The sequence below is a fragment of the Ranitomeya variabilis genome, chromosome 7, assembly GCF_051348905.1.
Source record: "Ranitomeya variabilis isolate aRanVar5 chromosome 7, aRanVar5.hap1, whole genome shotgun sequence".
Lineage (NCBI taxonomy): Eukaryota > Metazoa > Chordata > Amphibia > Anura > Dendrobatidae > Ranitomeya > Ranitomeya variabilis.
Window position 1 is genome coordinate 9235596 of NC_135238.1, and position 20995 is coordinate 9256590.

The 20995-nt window shown below is 46.1% G+C and overlaps 1 protein-coding gene across 2 annotated transcripts; it reads left to right on the forward strand.

The window, feature by feature from the left end:
• Positions 1–7962: 7962 nt before the first annotated feature.
• LOC143785170 (zinc-binding protein A33-like) lies at positions 7963–20591 on the forward strand. 2 transcript variants are annotated; one of them, XM_077273864.1, is made up of 7 exons: positions 7964–8807; positions 12033–12128; positions 13867–14097; positions 14184–14206; positions 14389–14513; positions 17126–17237; positions 20017–20591. In XM_077273864.1, the coding sequence occupies exons 1-7, from the start codon at positions 8136–8138 to the stop codon at positions 20435–20437; spliced, it is 1680 nt and encodes a 559-aa protein (XP_077129979.1). In that variant the 5' UTR covers positions 7964–8135; the 3' UTR covers positions 20438–20591. The 2 variants fall into 2 exon arrangements, with proteins under 2 accessions (XP_077129980.1, XP_077129979.1); XM_077273865.1 differs by lacking the exon at positions 12033–12128 and having other exon boundaries at positions 7963–8807; positions 20017–20563.
• Positions 20592–20995: the final 404 nt, after the last annotated feature.

The window sequence follows — 20995 nt, forward strand, 5'->3', positions numbered from 1 at the left end:
ATGAGGAGTTGTCTAAGTCTAGCCACCAGCCGAGGTGAGAGGGTATCGCAAGGATATAGACGACTTAGCGTAGTCCTGCAAGGGCGGGAAAGCAGTCGGCCAAACAGGATAGGACGGCCACGCCTCTATGCAAGATGACAGCCGCCATGACCCCTGCGAACACCCCGGGTGCGTTAGCAAGGTCGACGGACAAGGTCGTGACTTAAATGCTGTTCACGAATGGAAAAGCAAAGGAATTTTTGAAGAGGTTAGGCATCCCAAATGACGATGGATGCCAGAAACTGCACTTTTTTTTTTTTTGGTGAAGTAATGGCTGAGCGGAGGAGACTCCATTCGAAGAAGAAGAACCTTGTGAAAAGATTGTTAGAAGTTTGAGGTCCGGGATCGGTCCTACTTCTAGTTCCCCTTTTTGGAACCAAGATCCCTAAGATCTAGACTGTCCTGGACAACCCTTTCACTGTTGGTCGGGGCTGCGGGAACGTACGATTCTACGTTAGTCACCCGCTCAAATATATGATTGACCAGCTGAACTGTCTTCAGGAAAGAGATACTGGTGTGAATCAAATTAGTTAAGGACTCCAAGCAGGAGACCGTTGCTCTAGCAATCCATGCGGCGGATAGGGAGGTTAAAGGGCTGGACCCGTAGCTGCCAAACGGAACAAACTAGATGTGCTATTTGACAGATCGTGGCATTTTTAATTGAGGACATATCGGGCAGGGATACTGGTAGGTAAACCACAGGAGATTGTACCCGGTTAATCTACCGAGTGGCAGAATGCGCCGTTGCTTCGAGCAGGTCATTGCAGAGTTAAAAATTAGGAGCCTCGATCCACCATTCTCTTAACAAGGAAGTGGAGAGGGAACATTGCCTACTTGCATCTTCTGTTAAATAGTGGTGATGCAGAGGGGGGTGCTCAGACGCCCGAAAAAAGGTTGCCTCTGTACATCCACAGAGTTCAGGTCTCCGGGTGGACAGGACAGGTTGTCTGGCGTTAGGTCTGGACCTTCGTGTGCCCGTCTGTTGATGGTGTGGGGAGACCGGCGCCCATTAAAGTGCCTGTCGCCCTTGAAAATCAGACCAGGCATAGCGTCCCACGTAGAGGCTTCTGTCCAGTGAATCGCATATCCGGACTGGATGGCAAAAGCTCTACGAGGGAGTTTTGACTGAGGGAACTAGTTACACTTGGATAAACTGGGCTCAGCGGCAGAGGGCTGCTTATTTATGACCAGATTCGGATTGGTCATGGTGCCCTCAAGACCAGGGAATACTGGTCGTGTGCCTTTAAGACCAGGGAATACTGGTCGTGTGCCTTTAAGACCAGGGAATACTGGTCGTGTGCCTCTAAGACCAGGGAATACTGGTCGTGTGCCTTTAAGACCAGGGAATACTGGTCGTGTGCCTTTAAGACCAGGGAAAACTGGTCGTGTGCCTTTAAGACCAGGGAATACTGGTCGTGTGCCTTTAAGACCAGGGAATTCTGGTCGTGTGCCTTTAAGACCAGGGAAAACTGGTCGTGTGCCTTTAAGACCAGGGAATACTGGTCGTGTGCCTTTAAGACCAGGGAATTCTGGTCGTGTGCCTTTAAGACCAGGGAAAACTGGTCGTGTGCCTTTAAGACCAGGGAATACTGGTCGTGTGCCTTTAAGACCAGGGAATACTGGTCGCGTGCCTTTAAGACCAGGGATTACTGGTCGTGTGGCTTTAAGACCAGAGAATGCTGTTCGTGTGACTTTAAGACCAGGGAATACTTACTGGTCCCGTGTCTTTAAGACCCGGGAATTCTGGTCACGCGCCTTTAAGACCAGGGAATACTGGTCACGCGCCGTTAAGACCAGGGAATACTGGTCACGTGCCTTTAAGACCAGGGAATACTGGTCACATGCCCTTAAGACCAGGGAATACTGGTCACGTGCCTTTAAGACCAGGGAATACTGGTCACGTGCCTTTAAGACCAGAGAATACTGGTCGTGTGACTTTAAGACCAGGAATACTGGTCATGCGGTTTAGTAAAATCTCGCAGCGAGCGAGAAGCGCCAATTCAGGAGGCGGAGCCACAGGCACGACGTGGGCGGAGCCTCGAGACTTCCATGAATAGGCCCCAGCCGGGGCGTAAATTTCTGCAGCCGGCGTCAGCGTAGAAGTTAGGGGTGGTCACCCGTTGCTCGAGAAAATTGAGCGCTTCCGCGTCAGGCGAAAAACGCCAGGAAAAAAGGCTAAGCCGCCTTGAGGCGACACAGTGCGCTCCTGGGGTGCGGCCTGCACATCGGCCGAAGCCGGGAGCTAAATTTTTTAGCCGGCTGGAGCGTTATGGCCACAGGGAAGCCTGAGACTGCCTGTGAATATCCCGCTGCAGAAGCCCATCGCTGGCAGGATCCACTTACCAATGGTGCGCGTCCCGGCATGGAGCCGCCGCGGATGTCGGGTATTGCAGCGTGGACGGTGCAGGGATAGAGAGATAAACCTCAATCCATCATCCCTTTGTTAGGGAGGTGGAGAGGAACCGTCCGCCTCCTTGTCCGCTTTCACAGTGGTGGAGGCTGCCCGGACCATGGAGGGGGGCTTCACCATGAAGGCACCTCCGCTCCTGAAAGGGATTTCAACTGCGGCCTAGTCCGGCTGCAAAAGCCGGGGACTAAATTTATGGAGCCTGCCGGTGGAGCGCGTCGGCGGGCCGCGCGCCGAATGATTGCCGCTGGCGTACCGGCCAGTGGCACCCCCAGGACCATACCTCCCAACTTTAGGGGAAGGGAAAGAGGGACAAAGTCAGCGGCGCGCATAGCGCGCCGCGGCAAATTTTAGGCCACACCCATTTCACAACTAGCCACGCCCCAACCACACCCATTTAGCACTTCTGATCACAATGTTTCGTTAACAATAATTATGAACAAAAAAATATGGCCACACACGACGCTCCATACTGTACAATGGCCATTGGCCACATTATGCTCCATACTGTATAATGGCCCCACATGATGCTGCGTACAGTATACTTGCCCCACGTGATGGGGCACGTATAAAATGCCCCATAGCATAAAATACGCTGACACACCCTGACTACGGATCAATATTTTGGGGACATTTCTCCGTATTACGCCCGTAGTACGGCCGTATAATACGTGGCGTATTGTCTTACGCCGAGTGTGACGCCGGCCTTACTGGTATAATTATTATAGGGGCTAAGTCCCTTTTGTATATATCTCCCTGATATACACCGAGCACCATTTTGTGTTCATGTAATTTGTGTTATGGGTTCGACAGGGCTAAAAACATAGTAACACCCACGGAGCACATCTGCCCGGCACCAGGTCCTCCTGACCCCCGGAGTGCGCATACGTGAAGTGCGACCGAAGATTCCTGAGGCGGTGGAGTCAGAGGTGAGTAACGGGGTGAGGGGTCGGCATGCTGCTGCCGTATTTAGCATTTTGGGTGACAATACCCCTTTAACGATAACCATGGGGAGAGGGGTGCTGCACCAGGTTGGTGGAGAATCCGATGGATGGGTACCAGGGGGAGAGTGGGAGCGGGGTGCGCTGCATGGGGAGACAAAGTTTGTGTCAGTCCTCCTAATGCTGTCAGATCAGAGTCTCTGCTGTAACGGGCAGCGCTGCATGGAGAGGGGGAGAGACACATTCACTTACAGTCAGTCTGCAGATCCCCGCTCGCTGCTCCCGCGGTCACGAGAAACCAGTCCGGGTGCTGGCGCTGCCGCTCTAGTGTCCTCAGAGTCCGCCCACGTTGAGGAGGAAGCCGGAGGCGGGCGGTGAGGCAACTCTAGGGGGCGTGGCTACAACACAGACAGTCCCAGGCAGGGAACGGAACGAACAGCTGCGGGTACAGTAATCGGGCTCTCTCTACGTCCCGGAAGTGGGCGGGGCTTCACTGGCGGCCGCAAATTCGGGATTTTAAATGCCCGAAGCGGGACAGCGGGACCCCGGTGCCAAAGCGGGACTGTCCCGCTGAAATCGGGACGGTTGGGAGGTATGCCCAGGACCGCATCTTCCAGGCAGGCAGAGTGAGGAAGAATGGCCCCCGAGATCTGCAGGGCGCCTCTCGTCCCAGACGAGAAGCGCCGATATAGGGGGCGGGGTTACGGCCGTGGTAGGGATCTGCCCACTGCGGCCTAATCCAGCTGAAAAGCCGGGGACTAAATTTCCAGCCTGCCTGGGGATGTGCGGCGGCCGCAACGGAGCGACGCTAACCGCCGCAGTTCCCAACCGCCGGCGCCTGTCCCCAGGGGCTCTGCCGCAAGTACCGCCGGCGCCTACCCCATAGAGGCCACTGCGGCCTACTCCGGCTGAAAAGCCGGGGACTAAATTTCCGGCCTGCCCGGCGGTGTGAGGTGGCGTGGCCGCAAAGCGATCCGGAGCGCAGGAGGAGAACTCCTGATGTACTCACAGTCCGGTAATGCAGGTCCCCCTGTCCCTGCGCGCTCCATCTCATCCTCTTCTGCAATCCCTTTGGGCTCCAAGTATGCAACGCCATGTGATGTGGGCCTTGTATGTCGGGCCACCGGAGAGGAACATTAGAGCAGGCTCTATGTGCTCGCCGTCTTGCAGGGGGAAGGGAAATCGGGACCAAAGATGGAAACCCGTTGCCCGAGTAAAATTTGGCGTGCTCCCGCGTCGCAGGAGAGGGACGGGGAGGTATACTCGCCGTGCTCGCCTGTTACTGGTTCGGGGGAGAGTGGGTCCCATAAAAAAGGATCCGTCGCCCCCTTCACTCCGTTGGATAAAAAATAAAAATTTACAGAAAAATAAAAATTAAAATTAAAATAAGAAAGTTGGGGTCTGAAAACAGACCCAAGTGCCTCCTACAGACACTAAGGCCTCTTTCACACTTCAGTCGTTTGGCGTCAGTCACTTCCGACAAAGTGACGGATCGACGGATCCGTCACAATTGTTGAAAAAACGGATGTAACGGATCCGTTTTTTTGACGGATCCGTTACTCGGGGATTGTATATACTTTTTGGAGCATGCGCAATTGAAAAAAATTGAAAAAACGGATTGGGGCGACGGATCCGCCAAAAAACGGATCGCGACGGATCCGTCGCCCATAGGTGGCCATTCTATGAAATGACGGACACGACGGATCCGTCGCGATCCGCCATTTCAACGGAGACAAAAAACGTCTAGATGAACGTCAATGTCTAGATGACGTCCGCTAAATTTTGACGGATCCGTCGCATGACGGATGCAACGGACGACCATCCGTCACAATCCGTCGCTAATGCAAGTCTATGGGGAAAAAAACGGATCCGTCAAAAAAAAAAAACGGATCCGTTTTTTGAGGAAAATGACGGTTTTAGACTGACGTCAAACAACTGAAGTGTGAAAGAGGCCTAAGCAAGAACTGGTTAGCTGAGGGCCAGCAGGAGGGTGTATACTGCAGGGGAGGAGCTAACTTTCTTTGTATTACTTAGTGTCCTCCTAGTGGCAAGCAGCATAACACCCACGGTCTGTGTCCCCCAATGAGGCGTAGGAGAAATAGCATTTTTACACCAATTCTACCCTGGCTGACTTTACAGCAATATTTTTGCTGCAGATTCTAATTTTTTATTTACTAAACGCAAACTTAAAAATCGGCCAGTTTCAAGTGAAAAAAGCAAATGTCAAGCTTGTCAAATTTAGGCATTAGTGATGATCGAGCTCTGAAATGCTCAGTACTCGAACCGGGCAGGTCGGACGGGCTAGACTACAGTACCGAGTGTAATGGAGGACACTAGCAAGAGGGGGGTCAGGAAAATCGCTGAAATGGATGGAAACAGCATGGGGAAGACCCCTGGAAGCATCTGACTCCCAGGCTGCTGCTGGGTACAGTGTTGTCTCAGTATTGCTCTGCTTTTACACACTGACAATAAAACATACAAATCCGAATAGGAAATGAATTTTACAGGAAAAAGTCAGGAAACATTCTTTCCTGTATAATGACTTGTATATAAGGCAAAATTACAAAGAGAAAAAAAATCCACCTCCTCCAGCCCTTGATATCTGGGCCATCTATCACCGTATTTCCCAGTCGCGGATTACTATAGTAGAGGGGGAAATAACACTACACCCACCAGTAGTCACCAATAAATGTAATTTACTGGTGGTGTGTGAATGGTCAGACACATCCTGTATAATTTATAAAGGGCGGATTCTGAGACTGACAAAGCCTATGCGGACAATGCAAGAACTGCCAAAAATTAGAAGAGGGACCTGATAAACCCTATATTAGTCATGACAGTGAGTCATCATCATCTACCTCTTGCGACACTAATTGCCGTTTCCCACCGTCATCGTCTTCTTGCCGTGGGTGCTCAAATATTTAGGCATCACTACACATGATCTCCTCATGATCCTCTTGAAATGTGCAGGGCAATGAATGGAAATATAAGGAACTCCTCAGAGACTGCGAGTATGGGTTCACTTGTGTCCTGGGAATCACCATGGTGGGAGAACGGAGGATCAGGATGAGGATTAATATGGTTCAGACTCTTTGCTAGTGAGACTTGACCTTGTGGAAGACAGGGTGGTGCGGGGAAACAGCATTATCTGCCATCCAGCTGACCAACTGTTCTGGCTTCTAGAGTAGTGTCCCGCGCCCCCCTGCAAAGTGTGACCGGAAGCTAAGTCTTGTTGTGGATGAGCGTGTTTGTTGTGATCCCACAGCAGGCACAGTTTTACCTTGCCCACAACCTCTGCGTTTACCATCAGCAGTACGTCCAATTCCCCATCCCTTACCGAATGCCTTGCGCATTTTAAATTAGGTATATAAAATATTCATGCAAACTTTTCTGTATTAATAGGGAAAATATGTAGCCCTGAAAAGGCCTTTTGTTTTAAGGTTACAGTAGCAGTGGTATACAAGGTCTGCAATAGCAATATTAAACCCTGCCTAGATGCCTCTAATCCTAAAATATCCCTCCTGCACCTGCTATCCCTACACTGAATGCAGGTAACAGCAGTTTTACAATAGAAAGGACAGAATGTTGCCCTGAAAAGGACTTTTGTTTTAATGGTGCAGCAGCGTTATACAAGAACAGTAATATTAAACACTGCCTTTATGCCTGCAATAGTCTAAGCTCTCCATCCTGGATCAATTCTCCCTGAGCTGCTTCCTGAGGAGAGTGTGGCAAGCGTTGCATCAAATGGTCTTACATAAGACCCCATGGCACGATGTGGCTGACCAATCACAGTAATGCCAGTAGCCAACATGAATACGGCATTACTTTGTATAGCAGGCAATCCTCGCATGTTTAATGGCTACCCAACAGCCACAAAACATGCGGGGCGGGGACTCTAGCATGGCGGTCAAGCACCCGCGATACTCGATCGAGTAACAAACATATCCGAGCATCCCGATGATTGAGCATCACTATTAAACATTCCTTTTGTCTCATTAATTTTTCAAATATTTATTTTTCAATTATTTTGTTCACTTCCTGCATTGTGCCTGCACATCATGTATTTATTCTAGGTTTATTTGTTGATGGCCACAATGTTCCTGTGCACCTGCATATCAGTTATTACTAGCAGATGCGCCTTGTTTTTGCTTTAGTTTCTTGTACGCCATACATTTGGGGTGTGGCCGCTCCTCCACCCCCCGGGGCTGTTCATATTTATTTACGCCGCTTTCCACATACAGATCCCACCATTGTCAGACCCAGGTCCTGCAGTGCGCCCATCTATTTTGAAGCCTGCTGGCACATAGTGAGGTGGGTTACTAGAGTAGGGACCATTCTGATTGGGTTCACCTTGTCGTGGCCAGATCAGTTTTAAGTCTTTTGATTGAAAACATAACTAAGCTCCCTCTGTGTGTACAATGGTAACTAAGCCATTAAGCTAAGCTATATACTCCAATAACGTACAATCCTCATTTCATCCCATTGAATTTCTTTACCTTGACTCTGTGGTTGTAATTATAATCTCTGAATTACTGGCACCTCATAGGCGCCTGGTTTGCCCAGCCTTTTGTCCTTTGTCTTGTAGACATTGTCTGTTTTTGTTCCTTATTTAGGAACTGGTCTTGTGGAGCTTCATTCCTGCACCAGGGAGTGTCGGCTCAGAACCAAACAGAAAATAAAAGAATCACAAGACTTGGTTTTGCATTATACTTAGCTTTTAACTTCACTTGGTAAGACATTGATCTGCCATGGCCAAGAAGAACATAGGAAATATCACGGACGACCTCAGCTGTCCAATCTGCCACCAGGTGATCAAGCATCCAGTCGTTCTCCAGTCATGTGGCCACAACTTCTGTCGCGCTTGCCTACAAGGGCAATGGGGAGACATGGAAGGTCATGATAAAACATGTCCTATATGTAAGGAGACATTACCTGCTGACATGTACACCTTCAACATTGCACTGGTGGAAAAGGTTAAAGAACCAGAAACTAAAGAAATGGTAAGAAAAATGATGGATCCTCAGGACATCTCCGACCAACTCACCTGCACCCTCTGCAACAAAACTTTCCGAGATCCAGTTTTCCTGAAGACATGTCGTCACAACTTTTGTCATGAATGCGTGCAAAAGAGATCTACAGATCAGGGGGAGATAGAGTGCCCCGTATGCAAGCTAACATGCCCCAGGGATGGCTATGTTTACAACAGAGTCCTAGCCAACCTGTTGGACAGAATAAATCGTCCAGCAAATCAGGAAGAAGGACAAGCAAATGATCCAATGCATAAATGTGAGGCACACAAGGAGAGGATCACTCTTTTTTGCCTAAATGATGAGACCTTGTGCTGCTTGGTGTGCAGAGACTCCTTCCAACACCAAAGTCACAAGCTGCTTCCACTGACCGAAGCGTCAAATCTAATACAGGTAAGAAAAGCACCAGAATGTGCTGCAAGCCCAAGAACATCAGCAAAGTGTCGTTTTATAGTATCACGTGGTTACATGACCAAAAAGTGCGGAAAAGTCCCATTTGGGCAGCTGCTGAGAACATCTTTACTATTGTAGAGCTTCACAAGAAGCTTAAAGGGTTATTTATAAAAAAGAGAGGTCGAGAATACGTAGGAAGTCGTGCATACAGAGAGAGTAGGTTGTGCATACAGTGGGGGAAATAAGTATTTGATCCCTTGCTGATTTTGTATGTTTGCCCACTGATAAAGACATAAACAGTCTATAATTTTAAGGGTAGGTTAATGTTATCATTGAGAGATAGAATATCAAAAATAAAATCCAGAAAATCACATTGTATAAATTTATATAAATTTGCATTTTGTAGTGAGAAATAAGTTTTTGATCCCTCTGGCAAACAAGACTTAATACTTAGTGGTAAAACCCTTGTTGGCAAGCACAGCAGTCAGACTTTTTTGTAGTTGATGATGAGGTTTGCGCACATGTCAGGAGGAATTTTGGTCCACTCCTCTTTGCAGATCATTAAGATTTTGAGGCTGTTACTTGGCAACTCGGAGCTTCAGCTCCATCCATAAGTTTTCTATGGGATTAAGGTCTGGACACTGGCTAGGCCACTCCATAACCTTAATGTGCTTCTTTTTGAGCCACTCCTTTGTTGCCTTGGCTGTATGTTTTGGGTCATTATTTTGCTGGAAGACCCAGCCACGACTCATTTTTAATGTCCTGGCGGAGGGAAGGAGGTTGTCACTCAGGATTTTACGGTACATGGCTCTATCCATTCTCCCATTGATGCAGTGAACTAGTCCTGTGCCCTTCACAGAGAAACACCCCCAAAACATATTGCTTCCACCTCCATGCTTGATAGTGGGGATGGTGTTCTTTGGGTCATATGCAGCATTTCTCTTCCTCCAAACACCGAGAGTTGAGTTTATAATAACCTCAGTATATGATGCCGCGCTTAGGGAAATATGGCCAGAGATGCCGATGTAAAGAATCGGCAGGTAGAACTAGTCACCTACTACCTCAGCGAGTAAAGTAATGCTAGGTGTTGTATCCTAAATAATCTGCATATTGCCAGATGTAGATCGCCCCTAAATATTACAATAATCTTAATAGTATCTGTTAGTGTCGATCTATCCTTTGATTCCGGCTACTACGGCTGGCCCAACAAACTAAGGGGTTTTGGTACCTCAATAGACACAGGCATATGCGATATGGCACTTACCCTAGTGATGGTGTACCAACGCCTGTGTCCTGGATTACATGCGTGTAGAACAACTTCAAGCACTCTTTAATGAAAACATATGTCATATATATCTTGAATTAATGATGAAATTTTATTCTGGGAAATCACAGCCACGGAAATAGTGTAACAGAAGATATGTCTTTTTCTTGGACCAGCACGCCTCCCATTTGGCACAGAATAAACCCTTGAAAAAGGCCTTTAAGGCCGAAACATTGGGGACAAATGTCCTCTGTGACACCATTTTCGTGGCTGTGAATTCCCAGAATATAGTTTCATCATTAATTCAAGATATATGACATAGGTTTTCATTAATGAGTGCTTGAGGTTGTAATACAATATTGACTTTACTTTTTCCTCTAAAGCACCAATTTATTGGAGTGTGCAGATTTGACCTTGACCATTTTATATGGATTGCATGCAGCTACGCCCAGCTGTTCCGTTTGGTCCCCGCCACCTTACCATCCGCTTCTCAGCAACTTCACGCTCCAAACGGCACAGCCGGGCGTAGCTCCATGCAATCTCTGGCCATATTCCCCTAATTCATACTTGCACAGAATCGGCACATATTGTGATCAGATTCCAGCAGCTGGGGGACTGCCCTCGCTTATACACTTCTGGCCCGACAGTCATTAAGTGGTAAGCGCCAGTGTGACTTAATAATAATTTCCGAGAGTTGAGTTAATGCCAAAGAGCTCAATTTCTGTCTCATCTGACCACAGCATCTTCTCCCAATCACTCACAGAATCATCCAGGTGTTCATTGGCAAACTTCAGATGGGCCGCACATGTGCCTCCTTCAGCAGGGGGACCTTGTGGACACTGCAGGATTATAAACCTTTACGGTGTAATGTGTTACCAATGGTTTTCTTGGTGACTGTGGTCCCAGCTGCCTTGAGATCATTAACGAGTTGCCCATCGTGTAGTTTTAGGCTGATCTCTCACCCTCCTCATGATCAAGGATACCCCAAGAGGTGAGATTTTGCACGGTGCCACAGATCGATGTCGATTCACAGTCATTTTGTTTTTCTTCCATTTTCTTACTATTGCACCAACACCCAGCATCTTACTTATGGTTTCGTAGCCCATTCTCACTTTGTGCAGGTCTAGGATCTTGTCCCTGACATCCTTTATAAAGCTCTGTGGTTTTGCCCATGTTGTAGAGGTCAGAGTCTGATTAACTTGAGTCTGGGGACAGGAATCTTTTATAAAGGTGACTATGTAAGACGGCTGACTTTAATGCAGGTGACGAGTTGATTAGGAGTCTGACTGGTCTGTAGGAGCCAGAACTCTTAATGGTTGGTAGGGGGTCAAATACTTATTTCTCACTGCAAAATGCAAATACATTTATATAATTTATACAATGTGATTTTCTGGATTTTATTTTTGATATTCTATCTCTCAATGTTAAAATTAACCTACCCTTAATATTATAGACTGCTCATGTCTTTGTCAGTGGGCAGCCTTACAAAATCAGCAAGTGATCCAATACTTATTCCCCGCACTGTACATAGAGAGGAGGTCGTGCGTACACTCCTCTGCTCTGTTCTGGACAGGGCTGCAGAGCTTCATTCTCAGGGTCCTAAAGTTGTGATTTGCGAGATTATTAGGAATCCCAGTGGTCGGACTCCAAGTGATCAGCAGGTTATCTTTACACTATGCATAGAGGATAGCTTGTTTTTTTAATAAGCCTCTAAAAATCATCAGTAAATTCTCTTTACTCACACCAATATAGATTGTACATACCACTGCCCCCCCAGAGCCCAGACGCTGTATATCCCACTGACCACTAGAGCCTAGACGATGCGTACACCATTACCTACAAGGAAGCAGCTATTGTGTATACCACCATTTACTACTGTACAATGACCTGCACAAAATACAGAATCAATATTACGACACGGTGTTATGATGGCAAATTTACATTACTAATTTCCATTTTAGGGTAATTTGTTTCGGAATATCCAGAAGCAGCTGGGAATAGTGATGGAAGTGAAAAATGCCAAGACCAAGCAGGAGCAGAAGATCACAGAACATAAGGTAACTAGCACTCAGCGGTGAAGTTACAGCACCAAGAAGGAAACATTGTGGAATAATGGAGATTGCAGGATGGAGACGTTACTGATCTGCAAATTTTAACAAAAAAATGGGAACAAAATTTTAAAAACATCTCGATTTATTCACAGCCACACACAGAAATACACGTGTCGGCATATTACTTGCAAGAAACATTTTAATTCCTTGATTCCTGTATTGGGCGCTCCCTCCATGTTTTAAGTTATACGGTCCACAGCCCTCTTTAGTGCAGTACCTATTTCTTAGTTTGTCAAGACAAGTGCTATCTAATTAACATTCTCAGGTCCGGCCTACACGTTGCTGATACCACACTCATCTTTTTTGCAGTCTCTGGGTCCCCACAAAGCCACAGCTGTACCTTCCTGGGTTCTTGGCTCCGTACCCACTACAGCTGGGATCTACTTCCTTTCTGCCCTTAATTTCCACTTTAACAATCCAGTTCTCTCTTGCTATCTCTGTTTCCTTACTACACACAAACACTGCGGCCTAACAGCTCCACTCCACTGCTCCTCACACTGAGAACCTACAACTGTCGATCATTGCCATTCATTCAGACATTCGTGTACATCGGTCAGATCTCAGACCACAATAAACGGACTGGCAGCTGTCTTGACCGATGTGCACAGACGTCTGACTGAGCCCTTGCTTAAATCTGCCTTTCCCCATTGCAGAACTCCCTGGATCAGCTTTAACTCCCCACTAACCAGTGTAAATCTTGCAGTGTGCCACGAAGTGAGTGTCCTAGAGTGACACGACCCGATGAGTAGTCAGTCACAAAATGGCAAAACACACAAAGGTACACCGGCGACAATTTAACAATGGTGGGCCCTGTCGGTAGGGAACGGGGAATGGATACCTCCTGCACTCACCTGAGGATGTGCCCTGCTCTTACTAACGTCCCTATATGGGTTCTTTCACCCCATTGCCGAGCAGGATACCTAGTCCCTCACGTTCCCTGCTCCTATCCCTAAATAGGGAACTGGCAGGTTAGAGTACTGGTCCCACCGCTGCACTAAAACAACACAAAGTAAGGTAAGACAAACACCACGGGGAAAAGGAAACACAAAACAACACTCAGTTTATCTCTGCTGAAATTCACTGCAAAGCAGAGTAAGGCACCAAATGACAGAATTCAACTGAAGCACCACTGAACCCAGGAAGCTCCTGACTCCAGCTTGGTTGGTCTCCAAAAGGACCTGTATGCCCAACAGTCAGCTGATGCATCATGGTGACCTTTTGAAGGATGGAGGGAGTGGTCACCAACCACATCATCAGACTTAGCAGCAATCCAATTACACCAGCGGCCACCGTGGAAAAACTGCATTAACCCCCGATAGCCTGAGAGGAAAAAAGTTTTAATCTGAGAGGCCAGATCTACCACAGATCCGAACATGGATCGTGACACAGTGTTAGGAGAAACTCAGTAACAGAACATACTAAAACAGCTGCAGGGCCATTACACAAATATATCACACTTGCGTAGGCATTAGTGCACACGTCAATATCATATAATCTTAGTGCAATCTTCAGGGGTACTGTGATCCTTTACTCTGGTAAAACCTGAGTATTTAAGTGTACAGCTGGAATAACCTGGGTGGCTTCAGTATAAAGGTACAGTGAGCCAATACATACGTTGTACACCTTCATACCTAGGTTAGATCAGTGTTTCCTGCCATGTTTCTGGCTCTCCTGTTATTTCCAGGCTCACAAGCAGCAACTCTCTGAACATATGACTAAGGAGTTTGAGAAACTGCGCAAGTTTTTAGATGATGCACAGAAAGAACATCGCCAGCAACTGGACGCCACCTATGATCCCATCTTGAAGGAAATGGAGAGAAACATGGAGAATCTCGTAAAGAAGAAGAAACACCTTGAGAAAAACTTGGAGGAATGTCAGAAGAAGCTAGTAGCCAACGACGTCACGATATTACAGGTCGGGGTCAGCGTCACTAAAGGTAGTGGAATCACTGCGGCATTGTTAGGATATGAATTTCAATGGTCTCTTTTCCCTTCCCGCAGGATATCGCAGAATTCATACCGCGGTAAGTCCCTGATGACAGTGTGTCCGGTTTAATGAAAGGTCAGTATTGTGGTGGACCTGGGATACAGGCAGGAAACACGCAGCATGGACTGAACTGCATAACCGTTACTGCAAGCATCAGACCTAACACCCTGTCGTTAAGGAGCAGGGACTTTATAACTTTTCTGTATATTTTTTCAACAGTCATTGTAAGACGGGACAGATAGAAGAAAATATCACTGTAATGAAGGAAAAGCCACCGGAAGGACTGTTCAAGGGACCGTTCCAGTACTATGCCTGGAAGGATATGCTATCTATAGTGCAACCAGGTAATTTATACACCTGTCAGGACTGGATGGTACTGAAGTAAAGACCGAGATATTCTTGTTTTCCATCAACAGAATAGTGAGTGCAGCTCTGGAGTATAATACAGGATGTATCTCAGGATCAGTAATGTAATGTATGTACACAGTGACTGCACCAGCAGAATAGTGAGTGCAGCTCTGGGGTATAATGCAGGATGTAACTCAGGATCAGTAATGTAATGTATGTACACAGTGACTGCACCAGCAGAATAGTGAGTGCAGCTCTGGAGTATAATACAGGAGGTAACTCGGGATCAGTAATGTAATGTATGTACATAGTGACTGCACCAGCAGAATAGTGAGTGCAGCTCTGGGGTATAATACAGGATATAACTCAGGATCAGTAATGTAATGTATGTACACAGTGACTGCACCAGCAGAATAGTGAGTGCAGCTCTGGAGTATAATACAGGAGGTAACTCGGGATCAGTAATGTAATGTATGTACACAGTGACTGCACCAGCAGAATAGTGAGTGCAGCTCTGGGGTATAATACAGGATGTAACTCAGGATCAGTAATGTAATGTATGTACACAGTGACTGCACCAGCAGAATAGTGAGTGCAGCTCTGGGGTATAATACAGGATATAACTCAGGATCAGTAATGTAATGTATGTACACAGTGACTGCACCAGCAGAATAGTGAGTGCAGCTCTGGGGTATAATACAGGATGTAACTCAGGATCAGTAATGTAATGTATGTACACAGTGACTGCACCAGCAGAATAGTGAGTGCAGCTCTGGGGTATAATACAGGATGTAACTCAGGATCAGTAATGTAATGTATGTACACAGTGACTGCACCAGCAGAATAGTGAGTGCAGCTCTGGAGTATAATACAGGAGGTAATTCAGGATCAGTAATGTATGTATACAGTGACTGCACCAGCAGAATAGTGAGTGCAGCTCTGGAGTATAATACAGGAGGTAATTCGGGATCAGTAATGTAATGTATGTACACAGTGACTGCACCAGCAGAATAGTGAGTGCAGCTCTGGGGTATAATACAGGGTCAGTAATATAACGTATAAATGGAACAGATCTGCTGAAGATTAATGTTTGTTTTCTGCATGATTTGTACAAGACTCTTTCAGAAACATGTGAGAATCCTGCAGTGTAGACAACGGTATCTGTTGTTTATTTGTATCATTCATTTCTGCCATTAGTAAATCTTAAGAAGACCTCTGACACAGGTTGCGAGCTTTAATATTTTAGCCAAAATATCTACTAATACCACATATATTTTTTTCACCTTTACAGGATATAGCCAGGTCTTGCAGTGTTGGTGGGGGAAACTTGTGTGGTTCGTCTTGTGGGGTGCACTCATTTAGTGCCGGCCAGCCGCCTCATCCAATAGTATGGGGTCATTAGGCTGTAAGATGGCGTGGTGCACTACAAGTATCTGTGTGACTTGCTCCCAGGGCCAGCGCTAGGGGCAGGCAGACTAGACAGCTGCCTAAGGCCCCCGCTCTCCCAGCCCGTGGCATGCCGCTAATAGCCCACACCACACAGATGCTATGGGGCCCATCCGGTGCCAGCGCCGCCCCCCACCCCGCATTCAACTGTATTGGGATTGTAGATGCAGATACAGTTGAAAGCTATAATGGAGGAGAGAAAGCGTCAGATGACGTCCCCCCCTCATCATTCCCCTCTGCTACTGATGCAGTGGGTGCGATGACGTCAATTCATCGCGCAGCGTGCTGGGCAGACGGCAGTGCAGCTGCTGAGACAGGAGCAGAGCCGGGATCAATGGGGAACGGGGAGGAGAGGTGAGGATTGAGGGGGTTTTTTTTCTACTGCATTGTGTTCCACAGGGGAAGGCTGCTTTATACTATTTGAGGAGGCTACATTATATTCTGTGGTGTGGAGCTGCATTATACTATATAAGGGGCAATATTATACTCTATGGGGGCTGCATTATATTCTATGGAGGGCTGCATTATACTATATGAGGGGCACTGCATTATATTCTATGGGGGGTTACAATATATTCTGCGGGTGACTGCATTATACTATGTGAGGGGGCTGCATTATATTCTATGGGAGAGCTGCGTTACACCCTGTGAGGGGGCACTGCATTATATTCTATGGGGGGGCTATGAACTAAGGAAAGCTCTCCCATGTTTTATCGATGTGTGAGAGGTTGTTTTAGTAGCAGTTTACATCTGTGCTGCCTCCATCTTTTATCATGGAGGCCTTCTGCAATATATTAATACTGTGACCAAGTATTGGTATGAATTGTTGTTTTTTGTTTGTCATGTTTAAAAGGTTTGTGCCAAGTTTTGACATTATCCCATAATCATTGGATAGGGAATAATTTCTCGACCACTGGGACCCCGACCAATTTCTACTACAGGGCCCTGAAGAGTCTCGTCGGAGGTAGAGCGGACGCGGAGCAAGTGCACCTCTGTTTCATTCAGTCTGTGGAAATGCTGGATATAGCCAGATCCTTTAGTCATAGACATGAAGTGTACAACTTATGCTTTTTAGGAGACAGATCCTGGATAAAGTCAGAAATATTAGCATCTATATGTTTCAAGTAATCTTCAAGCTCTTCCATGTTATCTTATTCCATAGTTGCCTCACCTCTGACGCTAGATCCCGAGACAGCTCACCGCAATCTCCTGTTGTCTGATGACTTGACCAGGCTCTCCTACAAGCCCAGCGTCTTTAGGAGGGTTGTAGACAGGTGAGATGGGAACGACTGTGTCCATGTCTTAGAAGTGAGAAGCCTCAATCCACTGAGGCCAAAGTTTCAGCTAAATGTTACCAGAAGTTTACACGGTGCAAATTACATCATCAAAAGTTGCATAACAAGCAATGAAAAGATACCTGATACAAATAACATGTCCACAAGATGCTGGACAGTTGTATTAAATGCATAATCTTCAACCTCCATGGTATAATCTGCTGGAAAGCACAAGGAAATAAATTCCCGCCTCCGCAAAAGGTAAAGATGACTTTTAATAGAGTCATTAAACGTAAAAAAATAAAAAGCGGGGAAGGGAAGGGGAAAACAGGGGAAGGACAGGTCTACACGTTTCAGGCTCACAAGCTGGAATTTCGTTCCTTGTGCTGTTCCTGCCCAGAAGTTGGTCAAATGTACGTTTATTAGAAAATCTAAAATAACACCTAAAGAAAACCTCAGTGCACAAAGTAAGTGATGAACATACAGATAATTTCAAAATATTTCGGGAAACCATATCTTGAGACGGTCACATGTCCTCCAATAAAGAGCCACTATCTTTGTCTCCTCCTATATGCACCAAAATATAAGTGGAGGGATTAAAGGGTAACAAGCGGGACAAGTGGGCTAGATAGGCTCTATAGGAGATATCCCAGATACTACCACACATGGCCTAGGATGCCCTACGTGTCCACTGAAACATCCATGCCTATGCATCAGAACGACAAGTAATATCTGCCCTTATCTATCACGTGTCACCCAGCATCTCTTCCCCACTTATAGCCTAGTTGTTTATTGTCTAGTCTAGGCTCCCTGTAAACATATCAGCAGAGGGCCTGCAGGGTAAGCGAGGGCCAGCCACCGTGGAGTGGGGACGCCACATATATTTAGCTTGCCAACCTCCGCTGGTAGGCATGGATGTTTCAGTGGACACGTAGGGCATCCTAGGCCATGTGTGGTAGTACCTGGGATATCTCCTATAGAGCCTATCTAGCCCACTTGTCCCTCTTGTTACCCTTTAATTCTTCCACTTATATTTTGGTGCATATAGGAGGAGACAAAGATAGTGGCTCTTTATTTGAGTACATGTGACCGTCTCAAGATACGGTGTAGCGAAATATTTTGAAATTATCTGTATGTTCATCACTTACTTTGTGCACTGAGGTTGTCTTTAGGTGTTATTTCAGACTAGATGGTGGCCCAATTCTAACGCATCGGGTATTCTAGAATGCACAGCCACGTAGTATATAACACAGCCCACGTAGTATATAGCATAGCCACGTAGTATATTGCACAGTCCACGCAGTATATAACACAGCCCACGCAGTATAACACAGCCACGTAGTATATAGCACAGGTCACGAAGTATATAGCACAGCCCACGCAGTATATAACACAGCCCAAGCAGTATATAACACAGCCCAAGCAGTATATAACACAGGCACGTAGTATATAGCACAGGCACGTAGTATATAGCACAGGCACGTAGTGTATAGGACAGCCACGTAGTATATTGCACAGCCCACGTAGTATATAGCTCAGCCCACGTAGTGTATTGCACAGCCCACGCAGTATATAACACAGTATATAACAGCCACGTAGAATATAGCACAGCCACGTAGTATATAACACAGCCCATGTAGTATATAGCACAGCCCACGCAGTATAACACAGCCACATACTATATTGCACAGGCACGTAGTATATAGCACACCCCTCGTAGTATATAGCACAGCCGACGCAGTATATAACAGCCACGTACTATATTGCACAGGCACGTAGTATATAACACAGGCAACGCAGAACATAACACAGCCCACGTAGTATATAGCAATGTGGGCACCATATCCCTGTTAAAAAAAACTATTAAAATAAAAAAGTTATATACTCACCTTCCGTCGGCCCCCGGATCCAGACGAGGCCTTTACCGATGCTCCTCGCGATGCTCCGTTCCCAGTAATGCCTTTCGGCAATAACCCGTGATCATGTAGCGGTCTCGTGAGTCATTGCCGCAATGCATTCTTGGGACCGGAGCGGGAAAGGCTGCGGTGGACTTCGGAAGGTGAGAATATAATGGGTTTTTTTTGTTCTTTATTACGGAAGTTACAGACAGACAGACGGAAGTACCCCTTAGGCAATTATATATATACATTTTCTAATAAATGTACATTTTAAGGGTTATATGTTCACACCTGTAGTCCCTTATTATTATTTATACCTTCCCAGTACATATGATCTCCTAACTTGTGGTCTGGTCTTATTTTGCGTATGTCCTGAGCACTTTGGAACGTCCTTGTCCTGGATTACCTTGCTCTGTATAACAAAGTTACAACCACCTTTTACTATACACTGGGTTGTCAGGGTCATTCATGCTCCTCACACAGATGCCTTGTGGCTGCTATGACAATATGTGGAAACGCTTACTACATTACAGATCTGCCACGTAATCAATTAATTTATTACCTCTTTAGAAATCCTGTAAAGTCATTCCACAGAGTAACTTCCCTTCCACTTGTACAATTAAATAATCTAAAAACAGCAACTAAAGGTAAATTAGCTGATATTTTTATTTTTACATCTGATATTTGCAACGGTGGGACTGATATTCCACAAGTATGGTACTCCCACCATTGTATGGCTTTCCATGCGACTGGGTTCACTGTGTAGGAACGCTGCTCATATCGGAATGAAATCATTACTTTGGACATATGTAAGGAAAATTTAACAAGAAATAACAAACCTTCAGGTGATTAAACTAGTCATTATTTTATGTTTCTTCTAGCCCAAAGAGGTTCTCTAATTTAGATTTAGCTTTGACCAGCGAAGGATTCAATAATGGCCGCCACTACTGGGAAGTCGACATAGATGGGAAGAAGGACTGGGACATCGGTTTAATGAAGGAGACGTTGAATAGGAAGGAAACAGATTACATTTTTCTACTTGATCTCTGGGGGGTGTCTTACAACAGCCAACTTGGCCTTCACTTATTGAGTGAGACGATTACAATTCTGGGCATTTACGAGTCACCGAGGAGAGTTGGAGTTTACCTGGATTACGATGGCGGTCAGATCTCCTTCTATGATGTGCAGAAGAAAACTCATCTCTGCAGCTTCTCCGCGACCTTCACTGGGAGACTTTATCCATACCTTGGAAGCAGCAAAGCTGAAGATGCCCAGATGAACATGGTCCACATTCGACTGTGATCAGATGCTTGTTGTAACCGAAAATGGAATATGAGATGTATAGTAGTAACAATGTCCGAAAAGTCGCCTGTAACATTTTCTGCTCCCCCATAAACAGAAATCATGCACAATGTGACACTGATGTTAAGCCAATAAAGCTTAATCATTGTGTTCCAAGAAGTTATATTTTTGTAGACTTTGGGGAAAAATTACTTAGATGAGCAATTTTTTTCAAACCAGTCCAAAACAAAAAATCCACCAGTGTAAATTCAGCTAGCTATCTCTTTATAGGACTTATACAGAACCAACAGTAGTTAGTGGGCCTGATGACGTTACGATCTGCACACCTGCTGCAATGCATCTACAATCAGGTGTTGTGCACCTGTCCAGTTCTATACAATAGACGCCATTTGTTGGGGGAGCGTCGGTAGGCCCTCATACACAATAGACTGACAGGCAACCTAGACTATATTGGTAGATTTGGATAATTCAGTCCTTAGGGCCCTCACATACATTGGATTAAAGTTGATGAAAAATTTGCGTTTTCCACTAAAATGACAAAAATTCGGATAAACATTT

Excerpts from the sequence above, each read along its gene's own strand:
- LOC143785170 (XM_077273864.1), top strand. The coding sequence starts at position 8,136 with ATGGCCAAGAAGAACATAGGAAATATCACGGACGACCTCAGCTGTCCA. Across the intron at positions 8,808-12,032 it reads AAGCGTCAAATCTAATACAG|GGTAATTTGTTTCGGAATAT; the intron begins GTAAGAAAAGCA and ends TTTCCATTTTAG. Across the intron at positions 14,207-14,388 it reads ATCGCAGAATTCATACCGCG|TCATTGTAAGACGGGACAGA; the intron begins GTAAGTCCCTGA and ends TTTTTTCAACAG.